The sequence below is a fragment of the Nerophis ophidion genome, linkage group LG24 (assembly GCF_033978795.1).
Source record: "Nerophis ophidion isolate RoL-2023_Sa linkage group LG24, RoL_Noph_v1.0, whole genome shotgun sequence".
Classification (NCBI taxonomy): domain Eukaryota; kingdom Metazoa; phylum Chordata; class Actinopteri; order Syngnathiformes; family Syngnathidae; genus Nerophis; species Nerophis ophidion.
In genome coordinates, this window is record NC_084634.1 from 4,660,585 (window position 1) to 4,682,391 (window position 21,807).

Consider the following 21,807-nt stretch of genomic DNA (forward strand, 5'->3'; position numbering starts at 1 on the left):
CGGACACATTTTAGCTGTGCGTGTCAGCCTTCAATAATGAAAACAGGCGTTTAGGAAATAAAAGACCATTAGGCCAAAGGCAATAATTGAGAGCACATGTTAACATGTAAAATAAACCTTAATTAAGTAAAAAATATGATTTATTCAATTACTCGATTAATCCATCGAGATATTTGAAAGAATACTTGACTACTAAAATATTCGATAGCTGCAGCTCTAGAGATATCCACTTGGGAAAAAGGTGACAAATTGGCCAAATTGCAGACTTCTCTTTTGGAGGAAGTATGAAGTCAAGCAAGATTGTTTTATAAACATATCCGCCTTGCCTCTGTGGTTCGATTGAACATTTTCAAGACTCATGCAGATCCCAAACAAAGGAAAATAGGGACCAATATGTAAGAAGAGCGACTTTTGCGCAACAGGTGCCCTCTAAATAACCCACCACATTACAGTTGTATTATTCCAGCCCCATTTAATCAGAATCAGAATCAGAAATACTAGCTGTGCGTGTCAGCCTTCAATAATGAAAACAGGCGTTTAGGAAATAAAAGACCATTAGGCTGAAGGCAATAATTGAGAGTACATGTTAACATGTATAATTAAACCTTAATCAAGCAAAAAATATCATTTATTCAATTACTCCATCAATCGAATAGAATACAATTAAAATACTCGATTACTAAAATATTCGATAGCTGCAGCTCTAGAGATATCCACTTGGGAAAAAGGTGACAAATTGGGCAAATTGCAGACTTCTCTTTTTGAGGAAGTATGAAGTCAAGCAAGATTGTTTTATAAACATATCCGCCTTGCCTCTGTGGTTCGATTGAACATTTTCAGGACTTATGCAGATCCCAAACAAAGAAAAACAGGGACCAATATGTAAGAACAGCGACTTTTGCGCAACAGGTCCCCCTTAAATAACCCACTTCATTACAGTTGTATTATTCCAGCCTCATTTAATCAGAATCAGAAACAGAAATACTAGCTGTGCGTGTCAGCCTTCAATAATGAAAACAGGTATTTAGGAAATGAAAGGGTTATTTGACAGACACTCGATTACTAAAATATTTGATCGCTGCAGCTCTATTTAGGGACCGAATGTCCCTTTGGGACAGAGGACCCTATGGTATTTCTAAGGTTTTATTATTATTATTATACCACCGCCTCTTTGAGCTGTAATTTGACCCTCTTAACATGCTTCAACCCTCACCATATTTTACACACACATGAGGACTGGCTAAAATTGCCATTAAATAAAAAAAACCAAACACCAAAACTCAAAATTGCGCTCTATCAATCAATCAATCAATGTTTACTTATAGCGCCCCCTAGGAAAACACAGACAAAACTGCTTGTAACTTCCGTTAGGAATGTCGTAGAGACATGAAACAAAAATCTCTATGTGGGTCTGACTTAGACTTAGATTTCATACACTGACCACCTTCACCAAAATTCAACAGGAAGTTGGCAAAAACCCCTTCAAAATAAAAGCTTCCTAAAAAATGTCATTTTTGCCTCTTTGAGCTGTAATTTGACCCCCTTAAAATGCTTTAAAACTCACCAAACTGGACACACACATCAGGACTGGTGAAAATTGCGATCTAAAAAAACCCAACAACAAATAAAACCCAAAACTCAAAATTGCGTTCTAGCGCCCTCTAGGAATAAAACAGACAAAACTGCTCCGAGGAAGAAAACACAGACCAAACTGCTTGTAACTTCCGTTTGGAATGTCGTAGATACATGAAACAGAAAACCTCTATGTAGGTCTTACTTTGACCTAGATTTCATACACTTACATCCTTCAGCAAAAATCAACAGGAAGTTGGCAAAAACACATTCATAACAAAAATTTCCTAAAAAAATGTCATTTTTGCCTCTTTGAGCTGTAATTTGACCCCCTTAAAATGCTTCAAAACTCACCAAATTGGGGACACACATCAGGACTGGCGAAAATTGCGATCTAATAAAAAAAAAAAAACCTAAACTAAAAATTGCGCTCTAGCGCCCCCTAGGAATAAAACACAGACAAAACTGCTCCTACGAAGAAAACACAGACAAAACTGCTTGTAACTCCCGGTAGGAATGTCATAGAAACATGAAACAAAAACCTCCATGTAGGTCTCACTTAGACCTACATTTCAATCAATCAATCCAAGTTTATTTATATAGCCCTAAATCACAAATATCTCAAAGGACTGTACAAACCATTACGAATAGAACATCCTCGGAAGAACCCACATAAGGGCAAGGAAAACTCACATCCAGTGGGCAGGGAGAATTCACATCCAGTGGGACGCCAGTGACAATGATGACTATGAGAAACCTTGCAGAGGACCTCAAATGTGGGCAACGCCCCCCCTCTAGGGGACCGAAAGCAATGGATGTCGAGCGGGTCTAACATGATACTGTGAAAGTTCAATCCATAGTGGCTCCGACACAGCCGCGAGAGTTCAGTTCAAAGCGGATCCAAGACAGCAGCGAGAGTCCCGTCCACAGGAAACCATCCCAAGCGGGGACGGTGTCAATTTCATTCATTGACACCCTTCAACAACAAAAAAATAAACAGGAAGTTGGCAATTACCCCTTCAAAAACAAAAGTTTTGTAAAAACCCGTCACCTTTTTTTCAACATTATCTCCTCTGAGCGCATTTGTTGTGTCGGCTTCAAACTAGCACAGGAAAAAGATTGAACCTTTCTGACTAAAAGTTGACGAAAGAGTTTTGAGTTGTAATTTGACCCCTTTATAATGCTTCAAAACTCACCAAACTGGACACACACATCAAGACCTGTGAAAATTGCGATCTAATAAAAAAAAAAAAAAAAGAAAACCCCAAAACTCAAAATTGCGCTCTAGCGCACCCTAGGAATAAAACACTAACAAAACTGCTCTTGGGAAAAAAACACAGATAAAACTGCTTGTTGTAGAGACATGAAACAAAAACCTCTATGTAGGTCTCACTTAGACCTACATTTCATTAAATGACATCCTTCAGCAAAAATCAACAGGAAGTTGGCAATCACCCCTTCAAAACAAAAGTTTTGTGAAAACCCGTCACCTTTTTTCCAACATTATCTCCTCTGAGCGCGTTTGTTGTGTCGGCTTCAAACTAGCACAGGAAAGAGATTGAACCCTTCTGATTAAAAGTTGACGAAAGAGTTTTTTAACTGCTCAGGTTTTGATTTTACGAGCCTTCAAAGAACTTCTGCACTGCTGCCGTCTCAAGATGGCTGCTTAAAAGCAGGAAGCACCAGCGTGACCACACAATGCAGAGAAGGTAGGTAATGTGCAGGTAAAGATATGTTGACTAGGTGAAAGAAGGAGGCACCAGTTTGACTCCAGGATACAGAGAGGGTAGGTAATGTGCAGGTAAAGATATGTTGACTAGGTGAAAGAAGGAGGCACCAGTTTGACTCCAGGATACAGAGAGGGTAGGTAATGTGCAGGTAAAGATATGTTGTCTGGGTGAAAGAAGGAGGCACCAGTTTGACACCAGGATACAGAGAAGGTAGGTCATGTGCAGGTAAAGATATGTTGTCTGGGTGAAAGAAGGGGGCACCAGTTTGACTCCAGGATACAGAGAAGGTAGGTAATGTGCAGGTAAAGTATGTTGTCTGGGTGAAAGAAGGAGGCACCAGTTTGACACCAGGATACAGAGAAGGTAGGTCATGTGCAGGTAAAGATATGTTGTCTGGGTGAAAGAAGGAGGCACCAGTTTGACACCAGGATACAGAGAGGGTAGGTAATGTGCAGGTAAAGTATGTTGTCTGGGTGAAAGAAGGAGGCACCAGTTTGACACCAGGATACAGAGAAGGTAGGTAATGTGCAGGTAAAGATATGTTGACTGGGTGAAAGAAGGAGGCCCCAGTTTGACTCCAGGATACAGAGAGGGTAGGTAATGTGCAGGTAAAGATATGTTGTCTGGGTGAAAGAAGGAGGCACCAGTTTGACTCCAGGATACAGAGAGGGTAGGTATTGTGCAGGTAAAGATATGTTGACTGGGTGAAAGAAGGAGGCACCAGTTTGACACCAGGATACAGAGAGGGTAGGTAATGTGCAGGTAAAGATATGTTGACTGGGTGAAAGAAGGAGGCCCCAGTTTGACTCCAGGATACAGAGAGGGTAGGTAATGAGTAGGTAAAGATATGTTGTCTGGGTGAAAGAAGGAGGCACCAGTTTGACTCCAGGATACAGAGAAGGTAGGCAATGTGCAGGTAGAGATATGTTGTCTGGGTGATGGCAGGAAGCACCAGTTTGACTCCAGGATACAGAGAGGGTAGGCAATGTGCAGGTAGAGATATGTTGTCTGGGTGATGGCAGGAAGCACCAGTTTGACACCAGGATACAGAGAAGGTAGGTAATGTGCAGGTAGAGATATGTTGTCTGGGTGATGGCAGGAAGCACCAGAATGTCTGGGTGACAGAAAGAAGCACCAGTGTGACCCCAGGATGCAGGGAAGGTAGGTAATGTGCAGGTAAAGATATGTTGAATGGGTAAAGGCAGGAAACACCAGCAAAATTTGGTCCCGTCCATCAATGCTTGCAGCTTTAATTCAAACTATTTCCTTCCGGAATGTTCGCATTTACTTTAGAATTGACTTCCGATGCAAGGTGGGCTCTCTGAAGGCTGATTAATCCCACACGAGGAAGTGTGCACTAAAGTAAGGCGGGTACAGCAGGGTGTGTGTGTGCGTGTAGCGGGTGTCACCTTGACCGCAAAGCTGCATTTCCCGCTGCGGACCGCCTCCTCGTCCGTCTGCCACTGGTGCGGCCGGCTGGACTCCGGCACGTAGATGTCTTTCTTCCGCCGGAAGCTCTGCCGTAGCTTGTTCATCGCGGCGCTCCCTGCAGGGTGTTGGAGTGACAGTTAGTGGAGGTGCAAGGAGGGGGGTAGAACAAGACCGAGGAATGAGTCAAACTGTAGTTTCCCTCGTCTCACAATCAGCTGATGTCTGACTCACTAGACCAGGGGTGTCAGACTCAAATACAGAGTGGGCCAAAATGTAAAACTGAACAAAGCCGCGGGCGAGGTTGAAAAAATGAACCTTTTAATAGGGACGCAAACAAGTTTTGCATCGAATATTGAACAAGCAAGGCTTAAATAACTTTATATCCATCCATCCATCATCTTCCGCTTATCCGAGGTCGGGTAGCGGGGGCAACAGCCTAAGCAGGGAAGCCCAGACTTCTCTCTCCCCAGCCACTTCGTCTAGCTCTTCCCGGGGCATCCCGAGGCGTTCCCAGGACATAGTCTTCCAAACGTGTCCTGGGTCTTCCCTGTGGCCTCCTACCGGTTGGACGTGCCCTAAACACCTCCCTAGGGAGGCGTTCGGGTGGCATCCTGACCAGATGCCCGAACCACCTCATCTGGCTCCTCTCCATGTGGAGGAGCAGCGGCTTTACTTTGAGTTCCAGAGCTTCTCACCCTATCTCTAAGGGAGAGACCTGGAAACTCATTTGGGCCGCTTGTACCCGTGATCTTATCCTTTCGGTCATGACCCAAAGCTCATGACCATAGGTGAGGATGGGAACGTAGATGGAGCGGTAAATTGAGAGCTTTGCCTTCCGGCTCAGCTCCTTCTTCACCACAACGGATCGGTACAACGTCCGCATTACTGAAGACGCTGCACCGATCCGCCTGTCGATCTCACGATCCACTCTTCCCTCACTCGTGAACAAGACTCCTAGGTACTTGAACTCCTCCACTTGGGGCAGGGTCTCCTCCCCAACCCGGAGATGGCACTCCACCCTTTTCCGGGCGAGAACCATGGATGTGGGTGGACCATGTACTTAAATTCAACACTGGGAAAGACAGATTTCAGAACATAAACAGTTTATTTCCGAGTTCTTGCTTCCTTACTTTCAAACGGGCGTTGAGGGGATCCGGTTTGGTGGCTGAGCTTCTCATCCTATCTCTAAGGGAGAGACCTGGAAACTCATTTGGGCCGCTTGTACCCGTGATCTTATCCTTTCGGTCATGACCCAAAGCTCATGACCAGAGGTGAGGATGGGAACGTAGATTGACCGGTAAATTGAGAGCTTTGCCTTCCGGCTCAGCTCCTTCTTCACCACAACGGATCGATACAACGTCCGCATTACTGAAGACGCCGCACCGATCCGCCTGTCGATCTCACCATCCACTCTTCCCTCACTCGTGAACAAGACTCCTAGGTACTTGAACTCCTCCACTTGGGGCAGGGTCTCCTCCCCAACTCGGAGATGGCACTCCACCCTTTTCCGGGCGAGAACCATGGACTCGGACTTGGAGGTGCTGATTCTCTTTCCGGTCGCTTCACACTCGGCTGCGAACCGATCCAGTGAGAGCTGAAGATCCCGGTCTGATGAAGCCATCAGGACCACATCATCTGCAAAAAGCAGAGACCTAATCCTGCGGTTACCAAACCGGATCCCCTCAACGCCTTGACTGCTCCTAGAAATTCTGTCCATAAAAGTTATGAACAGAATCGGCGCCTTGGCGGAGTCCAACCCTCACTGGAAATGTGTCTGACTTAATGCGGACCAAGCTCTGACACTGATCATACAGGGAGCGGACCGCCACAATAAGACAGTCCGATACCCCATACTCCCTGAGCACTCCCCACAGGACTTCCCGAGGGACACGGTCCAATGCCTTCTCCAAGTCCACAAAGCACATGTAGACTGGTTGGGCAACCTCCCATGCACCCTCAAGAACCCTGCCGAGAGTATAGAGCTGGTCCACAGTTCAGAGACCAGGACGAAAACCACACTGTTCCTCCTGAATCCGAGGTAACTTTATAGTGACGTGCAAAATCCAGTTTCAATAAATAATTAAAGCTGCAAGCAGCGTTGGTCGGGTCCGCCTTTGGCTGCTGCCCCCGAGACCCACGTTAGAACCGCAGGCTTTGCATACGGCAATTCGTTTTTTGTTGACCATAGTTTTTATACCCGAACAAAACAATTTTTGGCATGGCTTTTCCTCACTTTTTCGTTGGTTTTCCTGCAATTTGATTGGCTGAATGCTGTGTGACGGAAATAACGTGGATGTAATTTGATTGGCTGTTGTTGTGACAGGTGGCGCACACGCTGTCATCGCACACACGCTGTCATCGCACACACACTGTCATCGCACACACGCTGACAGACACGGAGCGCTCCTGAATAACTTTTTAATCGTTGGGTTTTGGGGAAAGTAGCAAGTCATGTCAAGTCAAAAGGCTCAAGTCCAAGTCAAGTCACAAGTCATTGATGTTGGAGTCTAAGTCGAGTCGCAAGTCTTTTTACATTGTGTCAAGTCGAGTCTAAAGTCATCAAATTCATGACTCGAGTCTGACTCGAGTCCAAGTCATGTGACTCGAGTCCACACCTCTGCTAGATACTACATATACACTTACATCATGTATATATTACATATCATTATTTTACTACATGACATTTATACTTACATCATGTAAATAATACATGTTATTATGAATGTTACTAGATACTACATATACACTTACATCATGTATATATTTAATATCATTATTTTACTACATGACATTTATACTTACATCATGTAAATAATACATGTTATTATGAATGTTACTAGATACTACATATATACTTACATCATGTATATATTACATATTATTTTACTACATGACATTTATACTTACATCATGTATATACTACATGCTATTATGAATGTTACTAGATACTACATATATACTTACATCATGTATATATTACATGTTATTATGAATGTTACTAGATACTACATATATACTTACATCATGTATATATTACATGTTATTATGAATGTTACTACATGACATATATACATACTTACATATACATATTATATGTTGTTATGAATGTTACTTGATACTACATATATACTTACATCATGTATATATTACATGTTATTATAAATATTACTAGATACTACATAAACATACATCATGTATATATTACATGTTATTATGAATGTTACTAGATACTACATACACTTACATCATGTATATATTACATGTTATTATGAATGTTACTACATGACACTTATACTTACATCATGTAAATAATACATGTTATTATGAATGTTACTAGATACTACATATATACTTACATCATGTATATATTACATGTTATTATGAATGTTACTAAATACTACATATATACTTACATCATGTATATATTACATATTATGAATGTTACTAGATACTACATATATACTTACATCATGTATATATTACATGTTATTATGAATGTTACTACATGACATATATACATATTATATGTTGTTATGAATGTTACCTGATACTACATATATACTTACATCATGTATATATTACATATTATGAATGTTACTACATGACATATATACTTACATCATGTATATATTACATGTTATTATGAATGTTACTAGATACTACATATATACTTACATCATGTATATATTACATGTTATTATGAATGTTACTAGATACTACATATATACTTACATCATGTATATATTACATGTTATTATGAATGTTACTAGATACTACATACACTTACATCATGTATATATTACATATTATGAATGTTACTAGATACTACATATACACTTACATCATGTAGATATTACATGTTATTATAAATATTACTAGATACTACATAAACATACATCATGTATATATTACATGTTATTATGAATGTTACTAGATACTACATACACTTACATCATGTATATATTACATGTTATTATGAATGTTACTACATGACACTTATACTTACATCATGTAAATAATACATGTTATTATGAATGTTACTAGATACTACATATATACTTACATCATGTATATATTACATGTTATTATGAATGTTACTAAATACTACATATATACTTACATCATGTATATATTACATATTATGAATGTTACTAGATACTACATATATACTTACATCATGTATATATTACATGTTATTATGAATGTTACTACATGACATATATACATATTATATGTTGTTATGAATGTTACTTGATACTACATATATACTTACATCATGTATATATTACATGTTATTATGAATGTTACTAGATACTACATATATACTTACATCATGTATATATTACATGTTATTATGAATGTTACTAGATACTACATATATACTTACATCATGTATATATTACATGTTATTATGAATGTTACTAGATACTACATACACTTACATCATGTATATATTACATATTATGAATGTTACTAGATACTACATATACACTTACATCATGTAGATATTACATGTTATTATGTTACTACATGACATTTATACTTACATCATGTAAATAATACATGTTATTATGAATGTTACTAGATACTACATATACTTACATCATGTATATATTACATGTTATTATGAATGTTACTAGATACTACATATACTTACATCATGTATATATTACATGTTAATATGAATGTTACTACATGACTTATATACTTAAATCATGTATATATTACATGTTATTGTGAATGTTCTACATTATATATATATACAGTATATATATATGTATATATATTACATGTTATTATGAATGTTACTAGATACTACATATATACTTACATCATGTATATATTACATGTTATTATGAATGTTACTACATATATATATATATATATATACATATATATATATATATTACATACTATTATGAATTTAACAATGTTGAACCTTTCAATTAATATTGAGCTGCCAGATAGTTTTTCCTCATTCACAGAAAACAAACAAGCGTTTTATTAGACTACTAAAAATCCTTCTGATAGTACTATGGGAGAAATTTATATTTTTGTACTGTCACTTATTTCCTTCTGATGAAACCAAATCCTTTAGTGACCCAAGTTTTTTCACCCTGATGTATTGCAATGATATGTCTGATGAACAAAAGCTACATAGAAGTTTGTTATGAATTTTTTTGGTAGGCGGAGCTTCCACCAAAAACCGTGTACTTTGGAACTGATGGATTGATATTCAGGTCAGTAAACACAAGTCACGTAATGTGTGGCTAACTCGATCGATACAAAGTTAACAATCTAACAGGGTTGTCAGAATAATAATAACTTTGTGTTGCCTTGAGTTCCTGGCGAGAAGACAAAAGCCGTCTTTACCACGAATGAGAATAAGCGGTAGAAAATGGATGGATGATATTGCCAATCAAAAGCCTTGTAAAACTCCACTGTGTAGGATGGGAAGCAACATGAAAATGTATTGTAATCAACAGAAAGATATTGTCTTGACCCGAGATCTACAAAGCGAAGAGGAAGGAGGACCTGACTCCCCTCCAGGGATCTTTTCTTTGAACTGTTTTGTGGCCAAAGGCAACACCTGTTTACGACCCCCTTCCTTTAGAAACAGCTGTTGCCATTTAATCAAGGAAAGTCTAAATAATAAACGATGCGTACAATCTTTCGTCAGGAGCGTGATGAGACTCTACAAAGAGTACAGTCCACACGTCTCTCCTCAATTGAGCCAAATTTAATTATGTCTCAGTTTAATTCCTTGTTTCTTGTCTTGTTTAATATATGTCACCTAAGATTACTCACCAAACATGTGACAAAAAGTGTCAATGGAAGTATTTGCTGTTTTATAGAACGCCATGTTTAAACTCGATGTAACAATACGAACATTTTACGTCAAAATTATTGTAAGCAACATTTTAATGGTAATCATTATCATCCATGTGCCCGAAAAGTACTTAAACACACACTAAAATGTTTAATCGAAGTTGTAATTGAAAAATAACAATAAAATAAAATAAACACATAACCTACTCTCTTGGCAGAAGAAACGTTAAATATTGTGCTGGTTTTTTGAAGGGAAACTGCACCTTTTCTTTTTAATTATTTATTAGGGACGGAATGTACCTTTCGGACAGAGGACCCTATTGTATTTATATGGTTTTATTATTAGCTCTCTGAGCTATAATTTGACCCCCTTAACATCCTTCAAAACTCACCTAATTTTACACACACATCAGGACTGGCGAAAATTGCGATCTAATAAAAAAAAAATTGCGCTCTAGCGACCCCTGGGAATAAAACACAGACAAAACTGCTCCTAGGAATAAAACACGGACAAAACTGCTTGTAACTTCCAGTAGGAATGTCGTAAAGACATGAAACAAAAACCTCTATGTAGGTCTCACTTAGACCTACATTTCATTAATTGACATCTTTCAGCAAAAATCAACAGGAAGTTGGCAATTACCCCTTCAAAACAAAAAATGTATAAAAACCACGGTGTGTTTGTGTGGCTCGAAGTTGTAATTAAAAAACAACAATAAAATAATATAAACACATAACCTAGTCTCTTCGCAGAAGAAACGTTAAATATTGCGCTGGCTTCTTGAAGGGAAACTGCACCTTTTCTTTTTAATTATTTATTAGGGACGGAATGTACCTTTGGGACAGAGGACCCTATTGTATTTCTATGGTTTTATTATTAATATACCGCCGCCTCTTTGAGCTGTAATTTGAACCCCTTAAAATCCTTCAAAACTCACCAAATTTTACACACGCCTCAGGACAGGCGAAAACTGCGATCTAATAAAAAAAAATTGTGCTCTAGTGACCCCTAGGAATAAAACACAGACAAAACTGCTCCTAGGAATAAAACACAGAGAAAACTGCTTGTAACTTCCAGTAGGAATGTCGTAAAGACATGAAACAAAAACCTCTATGTAGGTCTCACTTAGACCTATATTTCATTAATTGACATCTTTCAGCAAAAATCGACAAGAAGTTGGCAATTACTCCTTCAAAACAAAAAAATGTATAAAAACCACCGTGTGTTTGCGTGGCTAAAGGCTAAAGCTTCCCAACTCCATCTTTCTACTGTGTTCATGTTCGCTGATCCATAGTAAATTTTCACCTCCAGGAATTTTAAACAAGGAATCACCGTGTGTTTGTGTGGCCCAAAGTTGTAATTAAAAAACAACAATAAAATCAAATAAACACATAACCTACTCTCTTGGCAGAAGAAACGTTAAATATTGCGCTGGCTTCTTGAAGGGAAACTGCACCTTTTCTTTTTAATTATTTATTAGGGACTGAATGTACCTTTGGGACAGAGGACCCTATTGTATTTCTATGGTTTTATTATTAATATACCGCCGCCTCTTTGAGCAGTGATTTGACCCCCTTAACATCCTTCAAAACTCACCAAATTTTACATACACATCAGGACTGGCGAAAATTGCCATCTAAAAAAAAAAATTGCGCTCCAGCGACCCCTAGGAATAAAACACAGACAAAACTGCTCCTAGGAATAAAACACGGAGAAAACTGCTTGTAACTTCCAGTAAGAATGTCGTAAAGAGATGAAACAAAAACCTCTATGTAGGTCTCACTTAGACCTATATTTCATTCATTGACATCTTTCAGCAATGTATAAAAACCACCGTGTGTTTGTGTGGCGAAAGGCTAAAGCTTCCCAACTCCATCTTTCTACTGTGACTTTGTGGGCGGTTTAGCTCGGTTGGTAGAGCGGCCGTGCCAGCAACTTGAGGGTTGCAGGTTCGATCCCCGCATCCTAGTCACTGCCGTTGTGTCCTTGGGCAAGACACTTTACCCACATGCTCCCTAGTGCCACCCGCACTGGTTTGAATGTAACTTAGATATTGGGTTTCACTATGTAAAAGCACTTTGAGTCACTAGAGAAAAAGCGCTATATAAATTACATTCACTCTACTTTTCCAATATTAATTGAACAAATTGCAAAATATTCAGCAACACAGATGTCCAAAATTCTGTGTAATTATGCCGTTAAAGCAGACAAATTTTTAGCTGTGTGTGTGTGCAGCGCTCATGCTTCCTAAAAACCCGTGAAGTCTTGCGTACACGTCATCATTACACGACGTTTCCGATACGAAACTCCCGGGAAATTTAAAATTGTAATTTGGCATTTGTTGCAATGTTAATATTTCATCATTGATGTATAAACTATCAGACTGCGTGGTGGGTAGTAGTGGCTTTAAGTAGGCCTTTAAAATAATATAAAATAATACTTAAAATACATTTTTAGGTAACAGGACTGTGTTGAGTCACACTTTTGACCTTCCTATTACCTGGAAACACCGGCTGTGTTTGTGTTGCTAAAAGCAGCCGCAATACACCGCTTCCCACCTACAGCTTTCTTCTTTGACGTCTCCATTATTCATTTAACAAATTGCAAAAGATTCTGCAACACAGACGTCCAGAATACCGCCACGTTTTCAACAGGATACTTAGCGCGAAATTTAAAATTGCAATTTATTAAACTAAAGCGGCCGTATTGGCATGTGTTGCAATGTTAATATTTCATCATTGATATATAAACTATCAGACTGCGTGGTGGCTAGTAGTGGCTTTCAGTAGGCCTTTAAAGCACCTCTTCCTGAGGGTGTTTCAGTGTTAGAACTTCATCTTTATCGTTAGTTTTTAGGCCTTTTCTCGCTCCACGCTGTGTCTGCTTGTAAGTACTCTGTGTGCGCGCGTTGCCGAACATGCTCGTCTGCTTGTAAAAAAACAACAATGGCACGACGTGACGCGTGGGGTACCTTTAGGAGGCGGTATAGTACTGAAAATGATTCATTAGTACTGCGGTGCTATACCGCACGACCCCAGTTGGCACTAAAACGCCAATGGAGCCAATTAAAAGCGTGTGATCCAAACAAGAAGTGAGAGGTGCGGTCTTCATAACCGGGGGGGAGCAGAATTCGCTGAGCTGGAGCAGTCCAGCATTTGGCTAATTTTGGAGATGTGAGTGGATTAGAGCTCTTTAATCCAGCAGGGTGGAGTGTCGCCACAGAACAAGGCATGACTAAAGCCGACAGTTGTTTGAGGTCATCTCTCTTATCTTTCCTGGCCAGACTTCAGCTTCCAGCGCTGACACAGCACTCTTACTACGGAGGAGGCTTGGAGTATTGGTTTTCGACAGAGGGATTGTTGGATGTAGGGTCGTGGTCAGAAGTGTACATACACTTGTAAAGAACATTGTGGGAAGGCGGAGCCGACGGTCTCACGGCGGGGCACGCTGGAGCCCTGCCCAAGATGGCGGCAAGGAGGCGGAGAATGCGGCTGAGCGGAGAGGCGAGATTAATTTATCTCCTCATGATGTATAAAAGGGGAGAAGGAGGAGAGATCGGAAAAGGTGGAGGAAAGGCCGCAGCAGAAAGCGAGAAAGAGCAAGACGCAGACGACAACGGGGAAGCGGGCAGTCAGAGCAACGATGGCGAAAAAGACGTATTTTATCGAAAAATAAACGAGAGTCAAAACTGCCCGATCATGTCCTTCCTGAGTGGTCCATGGAGCCTTGCTGTCGTCGTGCGGGTTCCAGGGACCACTTAGGAAGGACGGCGGTCGCCGTTGCCCCCGGCACGCCCCGCCTCTCCGCTCAGCCGCATTCCCCGCCTCTTTGCCGCCATCCTGGGCAGGGCATGCCGTCGGCTCCGCCTCCCTAGTGAAGTGAAGTATATTTGTATAGCGCTTTTTCTCAAGTGACTCAAAGCGCTTTACATAGTGACACCCAATATCTCTATATTAACTTATCTCCTCATGATGTATAAAAGTGGAGAAGGAGGAGAGATCGGAAAAGGAGGAGGAAAAGCCGCAGCAGAAAGCGAGAAAGAGCAAGACGCAGACGACGACAGGGGCGGCTGAAGAGCGAGACGGAGGAGCGGGCAGTCGGAGCGACGACGGCGAAAAATACTTTTTATTGAAAAATAAACGAGAGTCAAACCTGCCCGATCATGTCCTTCCTGAGTGGTCCATGGAGCCTTGCTGTCGTCGTGCGGGTTCCAGGGACCACTTAGGAAGGACGGCGGTCGCCGTTGCCCCCGGCACGCCCCGCCTCTCCGCTCAGCCGCATTCTCCGCCTCTTTGCCGCCATCCTGGGCAGGGCATGCCGTCGGCTCCGCCTCTCTAGTGAAGTGAAGTATATTTGTATAGCGCTTTTTCTCAGGTGACTCAAAGCGCTTTACATAGTGACACCCAATATCTCTATATTAACTTATCTCCTCATGATGTATAAAAGGGGAGAAGGAGGAGGGATCGGAAAAGGAGGAGGAAAGGCCACAGCAGAAAGCGAGAAAGAGCAAGAGGCAGACGACGGGGGGGCGGCTGAAGAGCGAGACGGAGGAGCGGGCAGTCGCAGCGACGACGGCGAAAAAGACGTATTTTATTGAAAAATAAACAAGAGTCAAACCTGCCCGATCATGTCCTTCCTGAGTGGTCCATGGAGCCTTGCTGTCGTCGTGCGGGTTCCAGGGACCACTTAGGAAGGACGGCGGTCGCCGTTGCCCCCGGCACGCCCCGCCTCTCCGCTCAGCCGCATTCTCCGCCTCTTTGCCGCCATCTTGGGCAGGGCATGCCGTCGGCTCCGCCTCTCTAGTGAAGTGAAGTATATTTGTATAGCGCTTTTTCTCGAGTGACTCAAAGCGCTTTACATAGTGACACCCAATATCTCTATATTAACTTATCTCCTCATGATGTATAAAAGGGGAGAAGGAGGAGAGATCGGAAAAGGTGGAGGAAAAGCCGCAGCAGAAAGCGAGAAAGAGCAAGACGCAGACGACGACGACGGGGGGGCGGCTGAAGAGCGAGACGTAGGAGCGGGCAGTCGGAGCGACGACGGCGAAAACGATTTCTTTTATTGAAAAATAAACGAGAGTCAAACCTGCCCGATCATGTCCTTCCTGAGTGGTCCATGGAGCCTTGCTGTCGTCGTGCGGGTTCCAGGGACCACTTAGGAAGGACGCATTCTCCGCCTCTTTGCCGCCATCTTGGGCAGGGCTCTAGCGTGCCCTGCCCTGCCCTGCCATCGGCTCCGCCTCTCTACAAACATCTTGAGTTAAACTGTTTGACTATTTGCTCACACAGTTGTGGACAAAAGGGTGTACCTCGCCCCATCCTTTCTTGTGAAAGACTGAGCATTTTTTGGGAAGCTGTTTTTATACCCAATTATGGCACCCACCTGTTCCCAATTAGCCTGCAAACCTGTGGAATGTTCCAAATAAGTGTTTGATGAGCATTCCTTAAAGAGGAACATTATCAGCAGACCTATGTAAGCGTCAATATATACCTTGATGGTGCAGAAAAAAGACCATATATTTTTTTAACCGATTTCCGAACTCTAAATGGGTGAATTTTGGCAAATTAAACGCCTTTCTGTTTATCTCGCTGGAGGCGATGACGTCAGAATGTGACGTCGCCGAGGTAACACAGCCGCCATATTCATTTTCAACACATTGTAAACATTGGGTCTCAGCTCTGTTATTTTCCGTTTTTTCGACTATTTTTTGGAACCTTGGAGACATCATGCCTCGTCGGTGTGTTGTCGGAGGGTGTAACAACACTAACAGGGAGGGATTCAAGTTGCACCACTGGCCCCAAGATGCCAAAGTGTCTGCCGCCAGACCCCCATTGAATGTACCAGAGTGTCTCCACATTTTACCCGCGATGCTAAGACAGACATGGCACAGAGATGTATGGATAACCTGCAGATCCATTTGCAACGATTAAGTCAACGAAATCACAAAGGTGAGTTTTGTTGATGTTGACTTATGTGCTAATCAGATATATATTTGGTCGCGGCGTGACTGCTAGCTAATCGATGCTAACATGCTACGCTAATCGATGCTATCATGCTATTTACCGGCGGTGCTAAAGCAGACATGGCACAGAGATGTATGGATAACCTGCAGATGCATTTGCAACGATTAAGTCAACGAAATCACAAAGGTGAGTTTCGTTGATGTTGACTGCCAGCTAATCGATGCTAACATGCTATGCTAATCGATACTAACATGCTATTTACTGGCGGTGCTAAGGCAGACATGGCACAGAGATGTATGGATAACCTGCAGATGCATTTGCAACGATAGTCAACGAAATCACAAAGGTGAGTTTTGTTGATGTTGACTGCCAGCTAATCGATGCTAACATGCTATGCTAATCGATGCTAACAAGCTATGCTAATCGATACTAACATGCTATTTACTGGCGATGCTAAGACAGACATGGCACAGAGATGTATGGATAACCTGCAGATGCATTTGCAACGATTAAGTCAACGAAATCACAAAGGTGAGTTTCGTTGATGTTGACTGCCAGCTAATCGATGCTAACATGCTATGCTAATCGATGCTAACATGCTATTTACCGGCGATGCTAAGGCAGACATGGCACAGAGATGTATGGATAACCTGCAGATGCATTTGCAACTATATTACGTTTCCTTCCACCCACATTTAATGCGAAACAAACACTTACCGATCGACGGATTTAAGTTGCTCCAGTGTCAAAAGATGCGAAAGTCCTGATCGTTTGGTCCGCACATTTTACCGGCGATGCTAACACAGCTATTTGGCCATTCTATGGCTATGAATAACGTCAATAGCTTCAGTTTATTCTTCAATACTTTCATACTCCAACCATCTGTTTCAATACATGCGTAATCTGTTGAATCGCTTAAGTCGCTGAAATCCGAGTTTGAATCCGAGCTAATGTCGCTATATCTTGCTGTGGTATTCCCATTGTTTGTTTACATTGGCAGCACTGTGTGACGTCACAGGGAAATGGATAGTGGTTTCGAAGATAGCGAAAGTAAGGCACTTTAAAGCTTTATTTAGGGATATTCTGGGACCGGTAAAATTTTGAAAAAAACATAAAAAAATACAACAAGCCACTGGGAACTAATTTTTATTGTTTTTAACCCTTTTGAAATTGTGATAATGTTCCCCTTTAACTTGATCAGTATTTATTGCCACCTTTCCCAACTACTTTGTCACGTGTTGCCGGCATCAAATTCTAAAGTTAATGATTATTTGCAAAAAAAAAAATGTTTAGCAGTTTGAACATCAACTAGTGAAGTGAATTATATTTATATAGCGCTTTTCTCTATTGACTCAAAGCGCTTTACATAGTGAAACCCAATATCTAAGTTACATTTAAAGCAGTGTGGGTGGCACTGGGAGCAGGTGGGTAAAGTGTCTTGCCCAAGGACACAACGGCAGTGACTAGGATGGCGGAAGCGGGAATCGAACCTGCAACCCCCAAGTTGCTGGCACGGCCGCTCTACCAACCGAGCTATGTTGTTTTTGTAGCATATTCAAATGAACGTGGGTTGAAAATTATTTGCAAATCATTGTATTCCGTTTATATTTACATCACACACAATTTCCCAACTCACATGGAAACGGGGTTTGTACTTTGTCTTTGCCCCACAGTAAGTCTTTGCTGTCGTCCAGCATTCCGTTTTTCTTGACTTTATAGCCATGAGTTTTAGTTTCGTTCTGCATATCCTTCCCTAAGCCTCAATGCCTTTTCTTAGTGGCACTCGCCTGTTTGTTTATTTCCGGTTCAAGCATTAGACACCTTTTTACCTGCACTGTGCCTCTTGCTGTTTCTGACATCTACAAAGGAGTTAGCTACCGGCTGCCACCTACTGATATGGAAGAGTATTACACGGTTACTCTGCCGACACTCAACAACAACACATCATTTGCAGACTACAATTACTACTTTACATATTTTTTAAACCCAAATAGGTGAAATGAGATAATCTCCCACGAAACAGCAGACGTGGTTAAAAAACACTGAAGTAAAAAGTGCTTTAAATGTTTAAAAAAAACACCACATGACTCAGACGAGTCACCCACACGCTCCTCGGAACAGACATCAAAATAAGTGCTGCTCCAGGAAGGCTCGATCATTGCCATCCTCGTTCTTTGTCTCTCACGCAGAGTCATGTGACTAAGATGTCAATCAATCAATCAATCAATGTTTATTTATATAGCCCCAAATCACAAATGTCTCAAAGGACTGCACAAATCATTACGACTACAACATCCTCGGAAGAACCCACAAAAGGGCAAGGAAAACTCACACCCAGTGGGCAGGGAGAATTCACATCCAGTGGGACGCCAGTGACAATGCTAACTATGAGAAACCTTGGAGAGGACCTCAGATGTGGGCAACCCCCCCCCCCCTCTAGGGGACCGAAAGCAATGGATGTCGAGCGGGTCTAACATGATACTGTGAAAGTTCAATCCATATTGGCTCCAAGACAGCAGCGAGAGTCCCGTCCACAGGAAACCATCTCAAGCGGATCAGCAGCGTAGAGATGTCCCCAACCGATACAGGCGAGCGGTCCATCCTGGGTCTCGACTCTGGACAGTCAGTACTTCATCCATGGTCATCGGACCGGACCCCCTCCACAAGGGAGGGGGGTACATAGGAGAAAGAAAAGAAGCGGCAGATCAACTGGTCTAAAAAGGAGGTCTATTTAAAGGCTAGAGTATACAGATGAGTTTTAAGGTGAGACTTAAATGCTTCTTAAATGCTTCTACTCAGAGTCATGTGACTAAGAAGTGGACTCCCCCCACGCAGAGTCATGTGACTAAGATGTGGACTCCCCCCACGCAGAGTCATGTGACTAAGATGTGGACTCCCCCCACGCAGAGTCATGTGACTAAGATGTGGACTCCCCCCACGCAGAGTCATGTGACTAAGATGTCAATCAATCAATCAATCAATGTTTATTTATATAGCCCCAAATCACAAATGTCTCAAAGGACTGCACAAATCATTACGACTACAACATCCTCGGAAGAACCCACAAAAGGGCAAGGAAAACTCACACCCAGTGGGCAGGGAGAATTCACACCCAGTGGGACGCCAGTGACAATGCTGACTATGAGAAACCTTGGAGAGGACCTCAGATGTGGGCAACCCCCCCCACCCTCTGAGGACCGAAAGCAATGGATGTCGAGCGGGTCTAACATGATACTGTGAAAGTTCAATCCATAGTGGCTCCAAGACAGCAGCGAGAGTCCCGTCCACAGGAAACCATCTCAAGCGGATCAGCAACGTAGAGATGTCCCCAACCGATACAGGCGAGCGGTCCATCCTGGGTCTCGACTCTGGACAGTCAGTACTTCATCCATGGTCATCGGACCGGACCCCCTCCACAAGGGAGGGGGGGACATAGGAGAAAGAAAAGAAGCGGCAGATCAACTGGTCTAAAAAGGAGGTCTATTTAAAGGCTAGAGTATACAGATGAGTTTTAAGATGAGACTTAAATGCTTCTACTCAGAGTCATGTGACTAAGAAGTGGACTCCCCCCACGCAGAGTCATGTGACTAAGATGTGGACTCCCCCCACGCAGAGTCATGTGACTAATAAGATGTGGACTCCCCCCACACCATACATACCCTTGGAATTGACTGAGATGCAGGACTTAGGGCCATGTTTACTTTGTGCCCTCCCGGGTCGCCATTGTGTTCACTTTGGACCATGCTTTTATTTTGGTAACGTGAAATATTGCACGGAGCAGGGCATTGCTGAGAGTGAAGTCGCCCGTTTTGGAAAACACACACAAGACCGGAGCGGTGGGTCAGGAAATGGAGAACTGGGCAACAAACTGGAAGGTTTTGACTTCAGCAGACTTAAACCATCAAGGTGGCCATTAGGTCGAAGGCGGAGGGTGTCAGGGATTAAATAAAAATACTCTCACTTTCCTCATCCACGAATCTTTCATCCTGGCTCAAATTAATGGGCAAATCGTTGCTTTCTCGGTCCGAATCGCTCTCGCTGCTGGTGGCCATGATTGTAAACAATGTTCAGATGTGAGGAGCTCCACAACCCGTGACGTCACACGCACATCGTCTGCTACTTCCGGTACAGGCAAGGCTTTTTTATTAGCGACAAAAAGTTGCGAACTTTATCGCCGATGTTCTCTATTAAATCCTTTCAGCAAAAATATGGCAATATCGCGAAATGATCAAGTATGACACATAGAATGGACCTGCTATCCCCGTTTAAATAAGAACATCTCATTTCAGTAGGCTTTTAACACTGTTGCAAATATGCGCCACACTGTGAACCCACACCAAACAAGAACGACAAACACATTTCGGGAGAAAATCCGCACCGTAACACAACATAAACACAACAGAACAAATACCCAGAACCCCCTGCAGCACTAACGCTTCCTAACTCTCACTATTATGTTAGATCCACTTTGGACTGGATTCTCACACTACTTTTGCTAGATCCACTGTGGACTGGACTCTCACACTATTATGTTGGATCCACTATGGACTGGACCCTCACACTAATATGTTAGATCCACTATGGACTGGACTCTCACACTAATATGTAAGATCCACTATGGACTGGACTCTCACTATTATTGTAGATCCACTATGGACTACACTCTCACTATTATGTTGGATCCACTATGGACTGGACTCTCACTATTATGTTAGATCCACTATGGACTGGACTCTCACACTATTATGTTAGATCCACTATGGACTGGACTCTCACTATTATGTTGGATCCACTATGGACTGGACTCTCACACTATTATGTTAGATCCACTAGGGACTGGACTCTCACTATTATGTTAGATTGACTGTGGACTGGACTCTCACACTATTATGTTAGATCCACTATGGACTGGACTCTCACAATATTATGTTAGATCCACTATGGACTGGACTCTCACAATATTATGTTAGATCCACTATGGACTGGACTCTCACTATTATGTTAGATCCACTATGGACTGGATTCTCACTATTATGTTAGATCCACTATGGACTGGACTCTCACACTATTATGTTAGACCCACTATGGACTGGACTCTCACAATATTATGTTAGATCCACTATGGACTGGACTCTCACACTATTATGTTAGACCCACTATGGACTGGACTCTCACACTATTATGTTAGATCCAGTATGGAATGGACTCTCACACTATTATGTTAGATCCACTGTGGACTGGACTCTCACACTATTATGTTGGATCCACTATGGACTGG

The 21,807-nt window shown here is 41.9% G+C and overlaps 1 protein-coding gene across 2 annotated transcripts in view; it reads right to left on the reverse strand.

Moving 5' to 3' along the window:
- numb (NUMB endocytic adaptor protein) overlaps positions 1-21,807 on the reverse strand; it is a 133,994-nt gene that overhangs the window by 61,051 nt on the left and 51,136 nt on the right. For both annotated transcript variants that reach the window (XM_061885679.1, XM_061885677.1), the window contains exon 2: positions 4,712-4,848. In XM_061885679.1, the coding sequence (XP_061741663.1) occupies positions 4,712-4,837 (126 nt within the window). In that variant the 5' untranslated portion in view covers positions 4,838-4,848. The remainder of the gene's footprint in view (positions 1-4,711; positions 4,849-21,807) is intronic.